The 17,688-nt window shown below is 39.3% G+C and overlaps 1 protein-coding gene across 7 annotated transcripts in view; it reads right to left on the bottom strand.

The window, feature by feature from the left end:
* Positions 1 to 17,688, bottom strand: part of vps8 (VPS8 subunit of CORVET complex) — a 170,254-nt gene that overhangs the window by 19,750 nt on the left and 132,816 nt on the right. For all 7 annotated transcript variants that reach the window (XM_037543387.1, XM_037543389.1, XM_037543388.1 and 4 more), the window contains 3 exons: positions 14,589 to 14,758; positions 13,740 to 13,929; positions 9,682 to 9,735 (listed from right to left, as the gene is read on the bottom strand). In XM_037543387.1, coding sequence (XP_037399284.1) covers positions 9,682 to 9,735; positions 13,740 to 13,929; positions 14,589 to 14,758 — 414 coding nt within the window. The remainder of the gene's footprint in view (positions 1 to 9,681; positions 9,736 to 13,739; positions 13,930 to 14,588; positions 14,759 to 17,688) is intronic.

The following is a 17,688-nucleotide window of genomic DNA, read 5'->3' as shown; positions in this document are numbered from 1 at the left end:
TCTCCCCTCATTTAAATAAACCAATTACACACCAATTGTTGACAGACGGCTATCTTCTTTTTGCGGGAGACGTTTTAAAAACAGAAAGAAAGAATTTTTGCTGAGAACAAATAAATGTACTTATTTTCAGATCCAATTTCACATCGCAATTTCTCTGGGAGTCGCCCACGCTCTGGCCCAAACAGAATGTAGGCCTTCAGCCAGAAAGCAACAGAGCACAGTCTGCTCCTGCCATCAAGCAGACGACACTGATGTTAAGCCGCATGGCATCATGTTACTGTTAACATCTGCTCAGATTAGGACTTGAATAAGCTTTACAATCCTCACAGTATTTATTTATTTATTTATTTTAATTACAGTGACTTGTGGAACGCAGAGAGAAGACAGACCTTTAACCAAGCATGTCTCCCAGTCGGGCTAAACACAGGGCTAAAGAAGTCTCTTCGCCTTTCCTAAAGGAATCCTTCACCAACACTCTCAGAAAAATGGTAGTAAATGGTCATAGGGCAGTACCCCTCTCGTCACTGGGGTGGTTCCCCTGACTTTAGTCAGGGGACACATTTGTACCATAATCTATTGAAATGATATTTTCCAATTTAAGCTTTAGGTTATAATAAGGTACATACACAGTACTGTGCGAAAGTTTTAGGCATCTAAGCAAATTATTAAACAATTGACATCAGCAGTGAGTTTATCACAATATACATTATAAGAAAGTCGTATTCATAATTCAAATAAACATAAAAACAATAAAAAGTAACAAGAATCTCTTGGGTCCATTTTTTCCTTCACAGCCGCCACAGAGACTTGTTAATATCATCGATGACATCATGAGCTCAATTTACTGAAGCACTGATTGGTCAAAGCAGGAGCTGCTTTTTAACTACATATAATACTGGGCTTCCTCGAGGAGCGGCTTGAAAATGGCTAAATAAACAAACTAACATCCAGAAAATCACTATTTTATATATATATATATATATATATATATATATATATATATATATATATATATATATATATATATATAATTATTATTAATTAATTAATGTACCATAAATTTTGTTTCAACACTTTTCTCAGCAAATAAACACAAACTACACAAATAAACAGATTTTAAAAATGTGTCTTAGGTGTCTAAGACTTTTGTACAGTACTGTATGTACTTTTCACCCAGGAAAACCAACCTTAAAACCCACTGCTGTACCTTTGAGGGGACATTTATATCGTTTGTACCTTGGTGAGCAACGTATGTACCTGCAGAGAACAAACTGTAGTTTGATTGACTTCATACACATACACTCTATATGTATACACACACACACACACACACACACACACACATATATATATATATATATATATATATATATACACACGCACGCGCACACACACCGCAACCTGTGAATGGCTTCAACCAATTTAATTAGAAACTTGTTCAAAAGAATGATCCTTCCCAACTCATTATCATTCTCTCTCTCTATTTTTAAATTCTGCATTTTTATACCCATTTCTTTTTTTTTCAAATCTATTATTGGTCAGCTTCCTTCTCTTTTGTACCATACTATACTAACTACATGTACATCTACTTTATTATGGTGATGACAGTGAGATCTGAATTTAACAGGCCTTCTGGATTTCGAAGTGCGCAATAATATTAGAATTAGTCCTAAAACAGCATGAAACGATTTTTATGGGTTATCATGAGGAAACTGTACCATTATGTATACTTTTGTTATTAATTAACCTTCAGTCAGACCTCTGCTGAATTCAATTTGATTTACAGCATATCAAGAGTTATGTTTCAGAAGAAACAACACTTCTTGAGAGCTTTTCACAAACTACATATTGCTGTTGTCAGAACAAAACCTCGCACCTCCACTTTTGTCGATTTTCATTTTTTGACATATTTTGAAAATGCGTGCTGGTCTTAATATTGTTTGTAAATTTCATGAAGTATGGACCCAAAGAAATGGCCAAAAATGACTTGGAAAGAATTCGGGTTCCATTGGCTTGCATTGAAATTAATGTAGATTTTTTCCTTTTCCTGTAAAGTTCCCATTTCAGAGATATGAAGTTTTGTTTAGAAAGCAGCATTAAATTAGTTTCTATCAGATTACTTACAGGCACAGTAACAAACACAGCCTGTTTAATTCTAAGGGATAAGGAGAGCGTGGAACTGCGTAAAACTGAATGATTGTTTTTGGTGCATAAAGCCACTCAACCATTATAACTAACTCATGTCAGGAAAAAGTGAACTACAATAAAAACAAGGCATGCCCCTGTAATTAGTTGTTGTTTGTGTTGATGTTTTGTGTGCTGTCTTCTTCTCCAGGGCTCATCTGAAAAAGAGATTTTTAATCTCAATGTCACTACCTCGTTAAATAAAAGGTCTACTAAGGTCATCAACAATGAAAGAAAGCCAGAGGACACCAATCATATGTGATTCGCTGGCCAGCACAGACTAGCTTTCATTCATTATTAGCAACATTAGGATTCTTGGATGAAATGTTTTGAAAAATCAGAATTTGATGCCCTGAAAATACAAACATACTGAACCCTCAGGCATGTCGGGGCTACTTCACATCCTACATCATAAATACCGGTCGAATTGAAGAAAATAGGGGTAGAATTATTAAGAGAGACGCTAATTAATGCCAGTCTACTGACACATTGTGCCAGTGGCCCATTTAGTGGGTTTTCTACTCAGAACATCATCACAAATGAGCACAGGTGTAATTACATATGAGCAGTGTAATATAACCACGTGACTGGCTTACATGTCTGGTCCGTCTGTTCTTAGTCACCAGGTATGAGGGGGGTGGGATTTTTAATCGTTCTTTTTCCATGTTAAAACTTTGACTCATCAGATCAAAATAAGGACAAATTTTCAGATTTTAATTTTTAAAAATTTGTTATAACTTGTCTAGAAAACGTGATTATTTCAACAAAAAATATTTTGAGAAAATAAGAATGTGCAAACCATTTTCAGCTGGCTTGAGCTGAACTTTCTTGCTAAACTATTTGGAAGCCGTGTGATGCAAAATCCCTGTTTAATCTTACTGAGAGTTCAGCATCCAGGTCGTTGGCAAATTGTATGTTTTTGAGCATAAACTCTTGTGCAGTAGCTCTGAGCAGCACATCCAGGAATAGCTGTTACATTTAACAAAGAGTCTCTTCAGTAAAGCTGGGATTGCAGAGCCAAAACGTTTGGATATGTCGCTGCTGTCAGAATAAAACCTCCTATCTCCATTTTTCAACTTTTCACATGAAGGCCTGTTGGCCTTTACCTTATTTGTAAACTTCATGATGAACAGACAAAAAGAAACAGCCCAAAATTACTTTGAAAAAAAGTCTGGTTCAATATGCTTTTAACAATCGTGGAAAAGAAAACTCTCAAATCATTATTCAGGCAAAACCTGCATTATCACCGTGTTGTACATTACTGCTCATTTTCTAACAGCATTTGTTTTTATTAATTCATTGATTCCTCTAAGCCGCTTATCCTCCTGGGTCCCAGGGGGTGATGGAGCGGTCACTGGGCTGGAAGGCAGCAAACCCTTGACAGGTTTGCCAGTCCATCACAGGGTGCATTTCGTTTTAGTTTATTTATTTATTTATTTTTCTTCTTTTCGTAAACACGTCATGCTAGTTTTGTTATTCTTAATTTAACAAGTGTATTTTGCCCCATTGAAAATAAATGTGTTTGGAAAACTCTCTTTTCTTTTGGAGCACAAACAATGGCAGCTTTTTATGTGCAAAAAATAAGACAAACTTTTCACAGCCGTTGAATTGCACACAGTCAATAAATATTAACAGTATTGGTAAATCTGAGAAAGTGCTTGATTTCAATAATCTCCTCCCTGTATTTGTGCTATGCAAAAAAAACTCCTATAAATGGATATTGCTGCTGTTAGAAGAAAACACTGCGTCTTCAAAATGGTAACGTTGCAGCGTGAACAAAAACATTTTTTAGAACTTAATGGAGAAATAATTATTAGCAGTCATTTCTGATAACATGTATTGCTCTTATCACAATGTAAAGGGCAAAAATATATACAAGGTTTTGTCCTGAAGGCAACGTTATGCAATGAAGCAAAAGCAAAAAAGAGGCACTTTTTAATCCAAATTGGGGTTTGCGATGGCATAATGTTGGTAAATGTGGTCCAAAAGCTACCTGCCAGTGCTAAGCGAGCGCATACATTCATGCTAGAATCTTAATGGACTACAAACTGAGTTCACCTGAAAACGTGGGGGTGTCTGAGTGCAATTCCGCCACTATAATTAAGTCATTCTAAAGCTGCCAGAAGACGGTAGCCTGGTGCTGACATTTAAAGCAACTCTCACTGGGATAGCCACATGGAGCCTCGTTAGCGTTAGCATGCTGTGTTTGTGGAGGGTTAAATATTAATTAAAGGGAAGCTTGCAACAGCTCAGCCACAGAGGGGTGGGCGCTCACTACTTACCCCCAACCCAAGTGCCACGTGTGTGTATGTGTGACAGAGATTAAAGGGGCTGCTGACGAGGTCTCAGGAAAAGCTTTTTGAGAAAAATTGCTTGTAGTGGAGAGGTTATGGAGTGGGATGGTAGCAGCATCGCCAGGGAGGCAAAGGCTTGATGGAAAATCACTGTGATGAGTCATTATAATCCATCAGTGAAATAATCCACCCCCCATCAAAGATAACAGCAGCAACCTTTGAAATGAAAATACTTTTTCATACTTTTTTTTTTTTAAGCATTATCTGTCTAGACTGCTATGCCTCCACTAGAAAAGACAACTTTAAACGCTAATGCTAGGAGAAAGTAGCTAAAGAATTTCAGTGGTGCACGCTGGCTTGACAGCAGAGGATCAATCTCGGGCAATTTAGTAGCGCCAGCAATGGTGTGGAAAGCAGAAAGAAAGATGCTGATATTGAGAACCAGAAAAAATAAGGGTGAAAACTGTACCGTAGTCATCTTGAAACAATGTTACACATTTAGTCTTCAGACAGAGGCGAGGTGACGGATGAGCAAACGTTTGGTCATGCACAGCCAATCAGTGATGCACTGATTATGAAAACCTTCAATAGTAGAAAATAAAAAAAAAAAAAAAGTAAGAAAAGCTAAAATAAAAAATTAACGTCAGGTCATTAAACATTTTGTTACTTTTAAGAACATCCATGTTGGTTAAGAAGGGGAAAGTACATGAATACACTTAAAGAGCCTTTATGCCCTTTTAAAGATCTGCAGAAGAATTAAATTGAAGCCCACCACCCTGCAAACAGCCTGTAACCAGATATGTTATTGGGCTTTACTGGGCTCAGGCTTTGTTGTGCTCAGACCTCTTCTCTGTGGAAGTGACAATTTCCATCTATATTATTTTAATGATCCTTTTGGTGGATGTTACAAAGCACTGCTGTAGCACAGATCTCACAGTAAGAGCAAGCCAGGCTAAAGCACAGCCTCCACATATCAGGGTTAGTTAACACAGTGTCCTACCAACAAGCGATATCTTTTGAGTCGACTGTCTGCACTGTTATCTGCAAGTGATCAGATCGGTCTTGTGTGTCCAGACATTGCCAACCTATCTGAATTGGTTGCTGTTGTAATGATTTATAGTGTCAATCACTACATAGTTGCGCTGGTAAGATGGATTTCAAACTCAGATGCTAGACTAAAGGATGTGCATCATCTCGCCCTCTGAAATCTTGAAAATTTTCGGGCATTTTTTTTGTTTGCTTATCTGAGTGTTTTTCTTTTCTTGAATCCCAGCACTTCCGTCACTCTGGGTTTGACATTGTTATTGTTTTTTGCATTATGAGTAATACAAAAGACACTTTGGAATTTGCTCTGAGCTGCCAGAGCATCCAGGCTGAGAAGCATCTGCAAAAAATGCAACTGCAATTACATTTCAAACCAACTCCTGGTGGATTTGATCTGCAAAAATCTGATTTCATTTTCTTTTTGCTGGCCAGACTATGAAACATCAGTCTGGATATAATCTGGATATGCTAAAAATCAGATTTGGGCTATCGCTCTGAACCATAAAGCCTTCAGGATGTCTATACTACAAACGGTTAATTGTTAAATAAGTAAATAAAAAAATAAATAGACCTGGGCACCCAAACGTTTGCAAATGACTGCAGACTTAGGTTTAGATAAAAATATAAAAAATATGAAAACAAGCAGAAAATATAAACAAAGAAATAAAAAGCAAGTAACTTACCAGCTTTAAAAATGTTAAGAGTATTGAGTTGCAGACAGTAGAAAAAAAGTAATCTGTGTTTACATTCTGTTAACGGTAAACCAAATCAAATCGCACACTAGGATTTCACAGGTGGACTGGAATAGTTCACTGAAGTGAAGCGCCTTGCTGAAAGACAAGCAGCTGATGAGTGGTGTGACTGTACGGTAAATTCACCTTGTATGTGTACAATGAGGTACTGAAGCAGTGAGTTACAGATCAGAGGGTAGTCAGAGTTAGAATATGAGATGCCATGTGGGGGGGATTTAAAAAAGAAAGAAAGAAATGACACGTTTCTCTCAGAAACTCTTCCACTGTTTGCAATGCTATGATTAGTTCTTGGTACGTGACGGTCCTACTGAAAACCGCAGCGTAATTATGGTGGTTAATCATCATCAGCTTTGCATGGCAACTGAGAAAGATGAGGAGGGCAGAGGAGAAGGGAGAGAGGGAGGAACAGAGGAGGAGACAGAGAGGAGAAAAGGTCAAAGGGGTCATGTCACTTCTCCTGTCTCCTACCCTTGCTGTCATTTTGAATGAAAAGCAGAGCCATCTTCACACACGCGCAATGAATTCTAAATAGAGAGAGAACGAGAGGGAGAGAGAGAGAGAGAGAGAGAGAGAGAGACGGAGAGAAACTAAATTTAAATTGTGAGAAAGATACTACAGAGACATGGTAGAGAGAGACAGAGTGAAATTCAAAGAGAAAAGACAAAGTCTGGTTGAGGGAGAGCAAACGAGAGTGAAAGAGACAGAGACAGACAGAGAAAGAGGGGTGGGATTTTAAAGAGAAGAGTGAAATTCAGGTTGAGAGAAAGAGAGACAGAAAGAATGAGAGAGACACACAGAGAAAAATAGAGAGAATTTTAAATTAAACACTGGTCCTAGACAGACAGAGAAAGAGAGAATTTCAAAGACCAAACACTCAGATTATGTGATAGAGATAAACAAAGAAAGAAAACTAAAAGAAAAACAAAAAGGAGAAAAAAAGAGAGACATACAGAGACAGAGGGTGAGCGAAAGGGCGAGAGTTGGGTACAATGAGAAAGCGATAAATGAAATGAGAGATAACACAAAAAAAGACAGGCAGACGGCAGGGGAAGGTCGAGCGGTATCCCTCGCTTCATCTCTCTCCGTGAACGGGGGAGAGTGAAGGATGGAGTGAGTGCAGTGAGGTTAAGGCGGTCATAACCAGGCTAATGCTGAGAGAGATAAGAGAGAGACAGAGAGAGAGGCCGGCTCCGTTTCACACATCACCGCTCTCACAAAAAGAAAGAGAGTGCTTTCTCTATTTCTCTCTCTCTTTAAAGCACACTAGTACGATCCCTGCCTACAGCGAGTGCTCTTGAGAGTTTGAGCTAAGCACATACAGAAAGCTGGATTAGCAGTAAAAGTCATCTGTCAAAATCTGTCAGCAGCAGCACTACAACACCGTACATAAGTCTTAGGCCACCTGAAATTATATTTAAAGCTATTTACCTGGGCAGTAAGCATTTATTTGGTTGGACAAAATACCAACAATAAATACAGTTGCTGTCAAAAAAAAAAAAAAAAAGATTACAGAAAAAGGTTAATGCATCAACACAAATTTAGCTTAAAACAACTGCACAGACTGGAATACACTACCGGAAGCATAGGGGGCGATACAGCTCCATAATGTTTATATGATCTACTCAGTCATTCTGACAGATTGTAATACACTACAGGAAGCGTAGGGGGCGATACAGCTCCATAATGTTTATATGATCTACTCAGTCATTCTGACAGATTGTAATACACTACAGGAAGCGTAGGGGGCGATACAGCTCCATAATGTTTATATGATCTACTCAGTCATTCTGACAGATTGTAATACACTACAGGAAGCGTAGGGGGCGATACAGCTCCATAATGTTTATATGATCTACTCAGTCATTCCGACAGATTGTAATACACTACAGGAAGCGTAGGGGGCGATACAGCTCCATAATGTTTATATGATCTACTCAGTCATTCTGACAGATTGTAATACACTACAGGAAGCGTAGGGGGCGATACAGCTCCATAATGTTTATATGATCTACTCAGTCATTCTGACAGATTGTAATACACTACAGGAAGCGTAGGGGGCGATACAGCTCTATAATGTTTATATGATCTACTCAGTCATTCCGACAGACTGTAATACACTACCGGAAGCGTAGGGGGCGATACAGCTCTATAATGTTTATATGATCTACTCAGTCATTCCGACAGATTGTAATACACTACCGGAAGCGTAGGGGGCGATACAGCTCTATAATGTTTATATGATCTACTCAGTCATTCTGACAGATTGTAATACACTACCGGAAGCGTAGGGGGCGATACAGCTCCATAATGTTTATATGATCTACTCAGTCATTCCGACAGATTGTAATACACTACCGGAAGCGTAGGGGGCGATACAGCTCCATAATGTTTATATGATCTACTCAGTCATTCCGACAGATTGTAATACACTACCGGAAGCGTAGGGGGCGATACAGCTCCATAATGTTTATATGATCTACTCAGTCATTCCGACAGATTGTAATACACTACAGGAAGCGTAGGGGGCGATACAGCTCTATAATGTTTATATGATCTACTCAGTCATTCCGACAGATTGTAATACACTACAGGAAGCGTAGGGGGCGATACAGCTCCATAATGTTTATATGATCTACTCAGTCATTCCGACAGATTGTAATACACTACAGGAAGCGTAGGGGGCAATACAGCTCCATAATGTTTATATGATCTACTCAGTCATTCCGACAGATTGTAATACACTACAGGAAGCGTAGGGGGCAATACAGCTCCATAATGTTTATATGATCTACTCAGTCATTCCGACAGATTGTAATACACTACAGGAAGCGTAGGGGGCAATACAGCTCCATAATGTTTACATGATCTACTCAGTCATTCTGACAGATTGTAATACACTACAGGAAGCGTAGGGGGCGATACAGCTCCATAATGTTTATATGATCTACTCAGTCATTCTGACAGATTGTAATACACTACAGGAAGCGTAGGGGGCGATACAGCTCCATAATGTTTATATGATCTACTCAGTCATTCTGACAGATTGTAATACACTACCAGAAGCGTAGGGGGCAATACAGCTCTATAATGTTTATATGATCTACTCAGTCATTCCGACAGACTGTAATACACTACCGGAAGCGTAGGGGGCAATACAGCTCTATAATGTTTATATGATCTACTCAGCCATTCTGACAGATTGCAATACACTACAGGAAGTGCAGGGGGCGATACTGCTCTATAACATTTACGTGATCTCATTGGGCAGCGTACAAAACCACCTGGTCACAAACCTCCCCAGATTACACAGAGATTACCTCATCTTAATCTAATCGAGCACAATCCTATCATGCATTGTAATCCCATTATAATCGCATTATAATCCATCCCACAAAAATCCCCCTTACCTTTCTCCCACAAGCCTCAGCTGCGCTCCCCCGATGTGCGGACGTCACTTTGGTCTGAAACAAAAACAAGGGATGGCAAGTGAGGGATCTGACACACAACTGGACTGACAGAATGAGGGAAAAAAACGAGTGCGGAGCAGAAGAGAAACGAGATGAAGGAGGACAGGCTCAATTATAGCCCTGCAGTGATCTGAAGCTCACAAATATCATTGCCTTAATCGCTTGTGGCGAGGAAACATACGCAAAAATATGCTAGCTTTCTTTTAGTGGGGTTTTGGTAATGAAGTGGCTGAACGTTCTGATTAAAATATGAAAAAGCATTTGTACCATTTCTGCCATTTGAATATTTGCAATTTGAATGCAGTTTTAATACATAGTGTTCTAATATCATGAGGAGAAAATATTTCAGATTGTTAGGAGTAAATAAAACAACTAATAAATAAATAAATATAGTAAATATAAATATTAAATAATAAATACAATATAAAGGTTTAAATTTGTTATAGCATGCACGTAAGAGTTCAATAACTCCTATTAATTCAGCTGATTTGATTTTATACTTATTATATTTTGTGCTTTAGCCATTTTATGTGATTTAACAGAAAAAATGACCTCATACCTTTTTATCTAATATTGTTATCAATTTCTAAGTTCTGTTTAGATTCAGCATAATTTTAAAATAAAGAGAATAGTTTTCATTTAATCTTTAATTCATTCAGTTTCAATTAAGTGTACAGTTTTTAAAAGCAGATATACAGATACACTACATTGCCAAAAGTATTCGGTCGTCTGCCCTCACACACATAAGAAATTGAGTGAGATCCCATTCTTCATCCGTAGGGTTTAATATTGGCCCACCCTTTGCAGCTATAACAGCTTCTTCTGGGAAGGATTTCCACAAGGTTTAGGAATGTGTTTATGGGAATTTTTGACCGTTCTTCCAGAAGCACATTTGTGAGGTCAGATACTGATGTTGGACGAGAAGGCCTGGTTCACAGTCTCCGCTCTAATTCATCCCAAAGGAGTTCTAGGATGAGTTCGGGTTGAGGTTAGGACTCTGTGCAGGCCAGTCAAGTTCTTCCCCACCAAACTCGCTCATCCAAGTCGTTCTGGACCTTGCTCTGTGCACTGGTGCACAGTCATGTTGGAACCTCTGCGCACTATTCGCCTCAGCATCCGCTGACCTGGGCTGTCGTTTTACATGGCTGACCACTTCGTGGCTGAGTTGCTGTTGTTCCCAATCGCTTCCACTTTGTTATAATACCACTGACAATTGACTGGAATATTTAGTAGTGAGGAAATTTCAAGACTGGACTTGTTTCACAGGTGGTATCCTATCATGGCACCATGCTGGAATTCACTGAGCTCCTGAGAGTGACCCACTCTTTCACTAATGTCTGTAGAAGTAGTCTGCAGGCCTAGGTGCTTGGTTTTATACACCTGTGGCCATGGAAGTGATTGGAACTCCTGAATTCACTGATTTGGATAGGCAGGGGTGATAGTGGGAAAAATTCCTGAGCCTGAACTTTTTTTTCTCTGCTCGGGAGGTGAGCAGGGTGGGGGTGCTATGTATGCGACACACTTAACACATAACTTGTTGGCCCCTGGGCGCAGATATATGTCTATGTATAACCCTGATCTTCATTACTGTCAAAGAATTTTTGGTTTTGAATTAGTCCCTTCAATGATAGATTGTGTTGAATTTTGTTGAAATACATGAACAACATTCAGACATGAGATAAACAAACCCAATATAAGCCTATATTTCAGAAGCTTGTGCAGATTATCAGAACTCTTGGGACTAGCAGGCCTGTTCAGGAATCCATACCTGTTTTTAACTAGTCACATACCTTATTGCTTCTATAGCATAGGAGACTACAGATACTACAGCCATGCCAAGAACGGTCAGCAGGTGGCAATAACAATACTCCAATACTCCAAAGTAAACTAGGAATTGATTAGTAGCCTAACCATTGACTAAATGACATGAACAAGGACACATTCATTTCTTTTAAAAATATAATAGCAAACTATGCAGCATTTATTTTAAATATTTTGAAACAGTTACAGTGCAACAAACTCATAAATAATACTACAGCCCTAAAATTACTATTCAGTTCCATTTTCCCCTTAATACAGGCTTAATATAGGCTTAATATAGTTGTGTTCCATGGCTGAGTTTATACGTTTCGCGTTGACGTGTATTTCCTGGGATTTCCTACTGAATCTATCAGTTTGTTTGGTCAAAGCAAGTCCCGCCCCCGCCGTTTCTGACTGGATTAATGGCTAGTAGGCTCGGCCTTGGTGTTGGTTACAGTGAAACCTGCGCATGTCAGATCAAGAGAAGTGTCAGATCCTATGGTCAGATCACTAGGCCAGGGGTCGGCAACCCGCATGCGGCTCTTTGATCCCTCTGATGCGGCTCAGCTTTTGAAGATAATTAATTTAATTAACGTATATTAATTTTGAGACTTAAATGTTTGGGCGGAATATCACAAACGGCCGTTATTTAGTTTTGGTTCGCTTGACTGGCATGTCGGCGTCGTCACCACAATTCCGGCGTGGCACCTGAAAACTATCAGGCCTGGATAGGTGAGTGAATACTTTTGGAAATATAGTGTATCTGTATAATTCAGAGTTCAGATATCTCTCACACACACACACAAAATCTAAGCTGCTTATTCTCTGGTCACGTGGGGTGCTGGAGCCTGTCCCAGCGGACATTGGGCAGAAGGCAGGAAACACCCTGGACAGGCCGCCAGTCCATCACAGGGCAGAGTTCAGACATCTACCTATTTAATTAATTACACTCACTCCTAACATAAAGTCTGACTCATGTATTACTTTATATACAATGCTAGCCACTGACATATAGGCTAATAAACACAACCATGGTGTACAACTGGTGTAACTCGTCTCAGTCACTGAACAAAATCACAAAGTGAGTTTTCCTGAATTCTTAAATTTGTTCTTGAGAAAGGTCTTAAGAAAGAAAATGCACTCCAGGGACAACTCATTTGTTCTGTCAGCTAGTTAACTTTAGCCTTTAGCTTGCTGTTATCTAAAGTGACAAGTTATTTCTGTCGAGCAATCCTTTGTCTCCATGGTCATAATAAAGACTGTCAAACTATTAAACTCTGTGTGATGTTAGCCATCTGCTTTCCAGCTATCTGCCCCAAATCCACCACTGTAGAGATGATGGTGTCAACCCTACAGGATGTAATTAAGCATGTTTGCTATAGACATGGTGATAGTGACCGTTTTCATTTTGGCCAGAGTGTCTCTTTAAAGACATTTTGTGATAAAAGCGTGTTCTCCTTCTACTGCAATCATACTGAAGCATCTCTTGAAAGGTTAATAATCTCAACCTTTTATAAGTACAAAAGAAAAAAGCAGGAGACTACTGTTGTCATTGGTAACCAACTTATTTGACTCTGGTTATCGGTCCCATGCCATTACAATAGACCAGATGCTGGCTGAGTGTTCCATTTGCATATGATTTGCATTTCTGAAATTTCAATTAGCAAGCATAATCCATCCATGTGTATATGGAAATCTATACATAAAGACCACTCATTAGTTTAAACCAACAGACACTGTTTCTTGTCTCCCAGGAGAGAGACAGAGAGAGAGAGAAAGAGGGAGAGAGCAAGAGCAAGATGGAGAGTGGGTGAGGGAGAAAGGGAGAGGGAGGGAGAAAGGGAGAGGGAGGGAGGGAGGGAGAGGGGGGGGGGGGGGGGGGAAATGGAGGATATGGTCAAAAATCGTGTCATGGTCATGATTCGAGATATTTTTGTTTCATTTCACGACAGAATCTGGTTCCAGTCAGTTCTATATTTGTCATTAGATGAAAGAAAAATGTTTTTTTGCCAGTTTATTGATGCCCATGTAAACAAACAAAAACATCAGCTTACAATTTAATATCTCTAACAGTTAAAAAAAGAAATGACTGATCTCTGTAACAATTATAGATGTCAATGACAGGAAACACGTGATATATGGCTGTGTGAATAAAGAATAAACTGATGAATTAAGCTCAGATGGATTGGTGGACTAACCTGTGCAAGAGAGGTGGATCTGGCTCTCCCGCCCTCAGCAGCGACCCGGTCCCCTGGCCGAGCGTTCTGGCTGGAGGTACATTTATAACAGCTCCACGAGTGAACACGATCTCCCATAGGCCCCAGCTCCTTACCCATAAACCCTTGCTCCTTCCGCTGCAGACACTGGCAGTGATACAAGTGACCACAGCTAGAGACAAATACACATAACCAGACAGATAAATACAAATCCACATATGAAGAGACACAGACACCACCGTTAATTTAGTAAGCTTCAAGAGGCTGCGCATTACAGTGATTTCAACCGCAGTGCCTCTTTAAAGGGTGTTTGGGCTGACACGTGCAACTTTCATGAGATGTTGGCAAAATAACATGTGATAAATTGCACTTTTAATGATACATTTATTATTAACAATAACTGCAATAAACCAAACCATTCATCCGACAAGCAATGTAGCTCATTAATAATAGGTCATGGCCGCCAGACAACACAAAGACTGAATGAACAGCATTCAGTTGATATAAAGATAAATAAAATAAAATAGTAAATAAATAAAAAATAAATAAATAATAAAACAATCTGTTGATGTATATGGTCATTTGTGCATCTAGACGCACATTTGACTGCAAACATCAACAGAATTTTTATTTGAACAGAATTTTATTTAAAAACATGCTGTTCGTGGAACAGCTACGAACACAGCCTAGCCAATCAGATTTTGAAACCGGAAATGTTTTGTTTTATAATCCAAAGTTTTGGCTCAGAATGGAGAAAAATCATGATGAGTTCACTGCTTTAAACTGTTTCAATGTTCAAACAACCACATCAAACAAACTGTGCATGTGTACCTGAAGATGATGACCTCCTCTTCACTCTCCTGACGTCTCTTGTACAGCTGCAGGCAGATGTTGCAGTGGTCCTGTCTGGGGTGGAGCCCCCTGCTGACGGCTTTACGCAGGTGCGCCAGAGACCAGTGCAAGTCCGAGTTCAGCAGACTAGTAGTGGTTTCTAAGAGGGTCTAAAAGAGAGACAGACAGAGATGAGATATAAAACACACAACACACACACACATACATACATATATACATATATATACATATACATATACATACATATATATATACACACACACATATATATACATACATATATACATACATATATATACACATACATATATATACACATACATACACACGCACACACATTATATATATATATATAAAATGTTTATTAAGTTTTTAAGTAGCAGACATTTTCAAATACTGTGAAAAAAAGTCAAATTTTAACACACATATATGTAACTCTTTAGGATTTCTGCACAGGTCTGAGTTATGACCAGCTCTTATGTTAGATAAAAGGAACCCAATAAAACAAATACCACAAATGACTTTAGTTTTTCATTCATTTATTGAACAAAATCATCTATTATATACACTATATTGACAAAAGTATTCGCACGTCTGTCTTCACACGCATATGAAATTGAGTGACATCCCATTCTTAATCCATAGGGTTTAATATGATGTCTGCCCATGAAATTGTCCAAAATCTCCTGGTCTGCTGAAGCATTAAGAGTTCCTTTCACTGGAACAATGGGGCCGAGCCAAACTCCTGAAAAACAACGCCACACCATAATCCCCCCTCCACCAAACTTTACACTTGGCACAACGCAGACAGACAAGTACTGTTCTCCTGGCAACCGCCAAACCCAGACTCGTCCATCGGATTGCCAGACGGAGAAGCGTGACTTCAGAGAACACGTCTCCACTGCTCTAGAGTCCAGTGGTGGCACTTCACACCACTGCATTTAACGCTTGGCATTGCTCCTGGTGATGTAAGGCTTGAATGCAGCTGCTCAGCCACGGAAACTCACTCCATGAAGCTCTCTACATTGTTCTTGAGCTAATCTGAAGGCCACATGACGTTTGGAGGTCTGGAGCGATTGACTCTGCAGAAAGTTGGTGACCTCTGCGCACTATGTGCCTCAGCATCCGCTGACCGCTCTGTCATTTTCGTGGCTGAGTTGCTGTCGTCCCCAATTGCCTCCTCTTTGTTATAATACTGCTGACAGTTGAATGTGGAATATTTAGTAGTGAGGAAATTTCACGACTGGACTTGTTGCACAGGTGGCGTCCGATCACTGTACTACGCTGGAACTCACTGAGCTCCTGAGAGCGACCCATTCTTTCACTAATGTTTGTAGAAGCAGTCTGCAGGCCTAGGAGCTTGGTTTTATACACCATGGAAGTGATTGGAACAACTGAATTCAATGATTTGGATGGGTGTGTGAATACTTTTAGAAATATAGTGTATTTTGGTTGGGCAAAGTATGTGAACTTAAGGTTGGGCAACATGACATTTATAGTCATCATGATAAATTAAGTCACAGTATGACATTAAGCTCTTTTGATATTATCAGTACTTAAAGAAGACTCGCCAACTGCTTTAGTTTGATGTTCGCTTATGAAGAAAGTATAACTGGCTCGGTTTAGTTAGATTAAAGGTAGAATGTAGAACAATCATTGCATATGCAGTTTGAGTGCAGTGTAGTTTTAGTTTTTGCACTTATATGATGAGTAAAATGGACAAAGAGTGTAGATACAAGGAGGTGTACTTAAAAAGTGTATACACCACAAATCTCTAACAATTCTGGATATAATGTTTTAGAAAAGGCTAAGAGCTGATGTACAGTGCAGAACACATTTTTATTAATATACTGATATTTCTCAATACCATTTCAGAGCCAAAACCTACATATAGACTGACTGGCCATTATATTCTGTTGACGTTATGTTGTATCTACACTCATGGACCATTTAATCTGGTCCACTACATACCATTTAACTTCAGTGTTTCAACAATTCAACCTCTCATCGTATGTGTATCTATACATACACACATATACAGCTCTGGAGGCAGTGGAGGCGAAAGCAAGATGCTGAGTTACTGTCATAACCAGGCATTGCATCCAGTTACATCAGCTTCTCAGCTGTGCTATCTGTGTGGATGTACTGTAGTGTGAGAAAGAGAGGGAGGTTTATCTTTATCTGCACTGAACTGTCAGAGCTCTGACTGAGGGACCGGCACAGAGTGACTGCACTGTTTATAATACACCTGCATTCTGTGTGCTTGTGTATTCTTCTGTTTATTACAGAAGAGAGGGAGGGGATACAAACAAGAGAGTAAGAGAAAAAAAGAGGAAAAGAGAGAACCAGACGAGAACAAAAGCAAGAGAAAAACAAAAAAGGATACAGAGAGAAAGAGAGAAACAAACAGAGTGTGAGATTGAGGAAAAAGCAATAGAAACAAAAAGAGAGGAAGAGACAAAAACGAGAGCGTGAGTGAGGAGAGCAAGAAACAGAAACATAAGAGAGAGGGTGAGTGAGAATGAGAGACAGTGAGACCAAGACAAGGAGAGAGAGAGGGAGCGTGAGGGAAGGAGTCATGCCTATCTGAAGGTCTTTCTGCAGTCTTCCACTCCATTTACTTTGAGTGACAAGCTGCAAATTCCCTTCAGTCACACACACACACACACACACACACACACCCACACACACACACACACACACACACACACACACACACACACACACACACACCCAAATCTTAGACTGGGTGATGTAACTGGATATTGACGTTGATTGACAAATACTTTGACTACGATGCATCAACACCAATAATCACTGTGTTGGGAATAAGAACTTCAAAAGCTTGCTAAATAACAAACATTGTATAAGTGATGTTTTATTCCTTTTTACTGCTGGATTATTATGGGCCATTATGATATGGTCAAATAAATGACCCACTCCACATCATCCAAGAACATTTCTCAGCATTTTTTTTACTGTACTGTTGTAAAATGCTGTAAATGTAATACTTCTCGGTTTCCACAGCCATCTACTGCTGAATTCCAGAGTGACTGTGTGTATGATGGCAAACACCTGG

This window comes from Pygocentrus nattereri, chromosome 12 (genome assembly GCF_015220715.1).
Source record: "Pygocentrus nattereri isolate fPygNat1 chromosome 12, fPygNat1.pri, whole genome shotgun sequence".
NCBI lineage: Eukaryota > Metazoa > Chordata > Actinopteri > Characiformes > Serrasalmidae > Pygocentrus > Pygocentrus nattereri.
The sequence above is the reverse complement of the archived record's forward strand: the minus strand, read 5'-3'. Positions and strand labels throughout refer to the sequence as shown.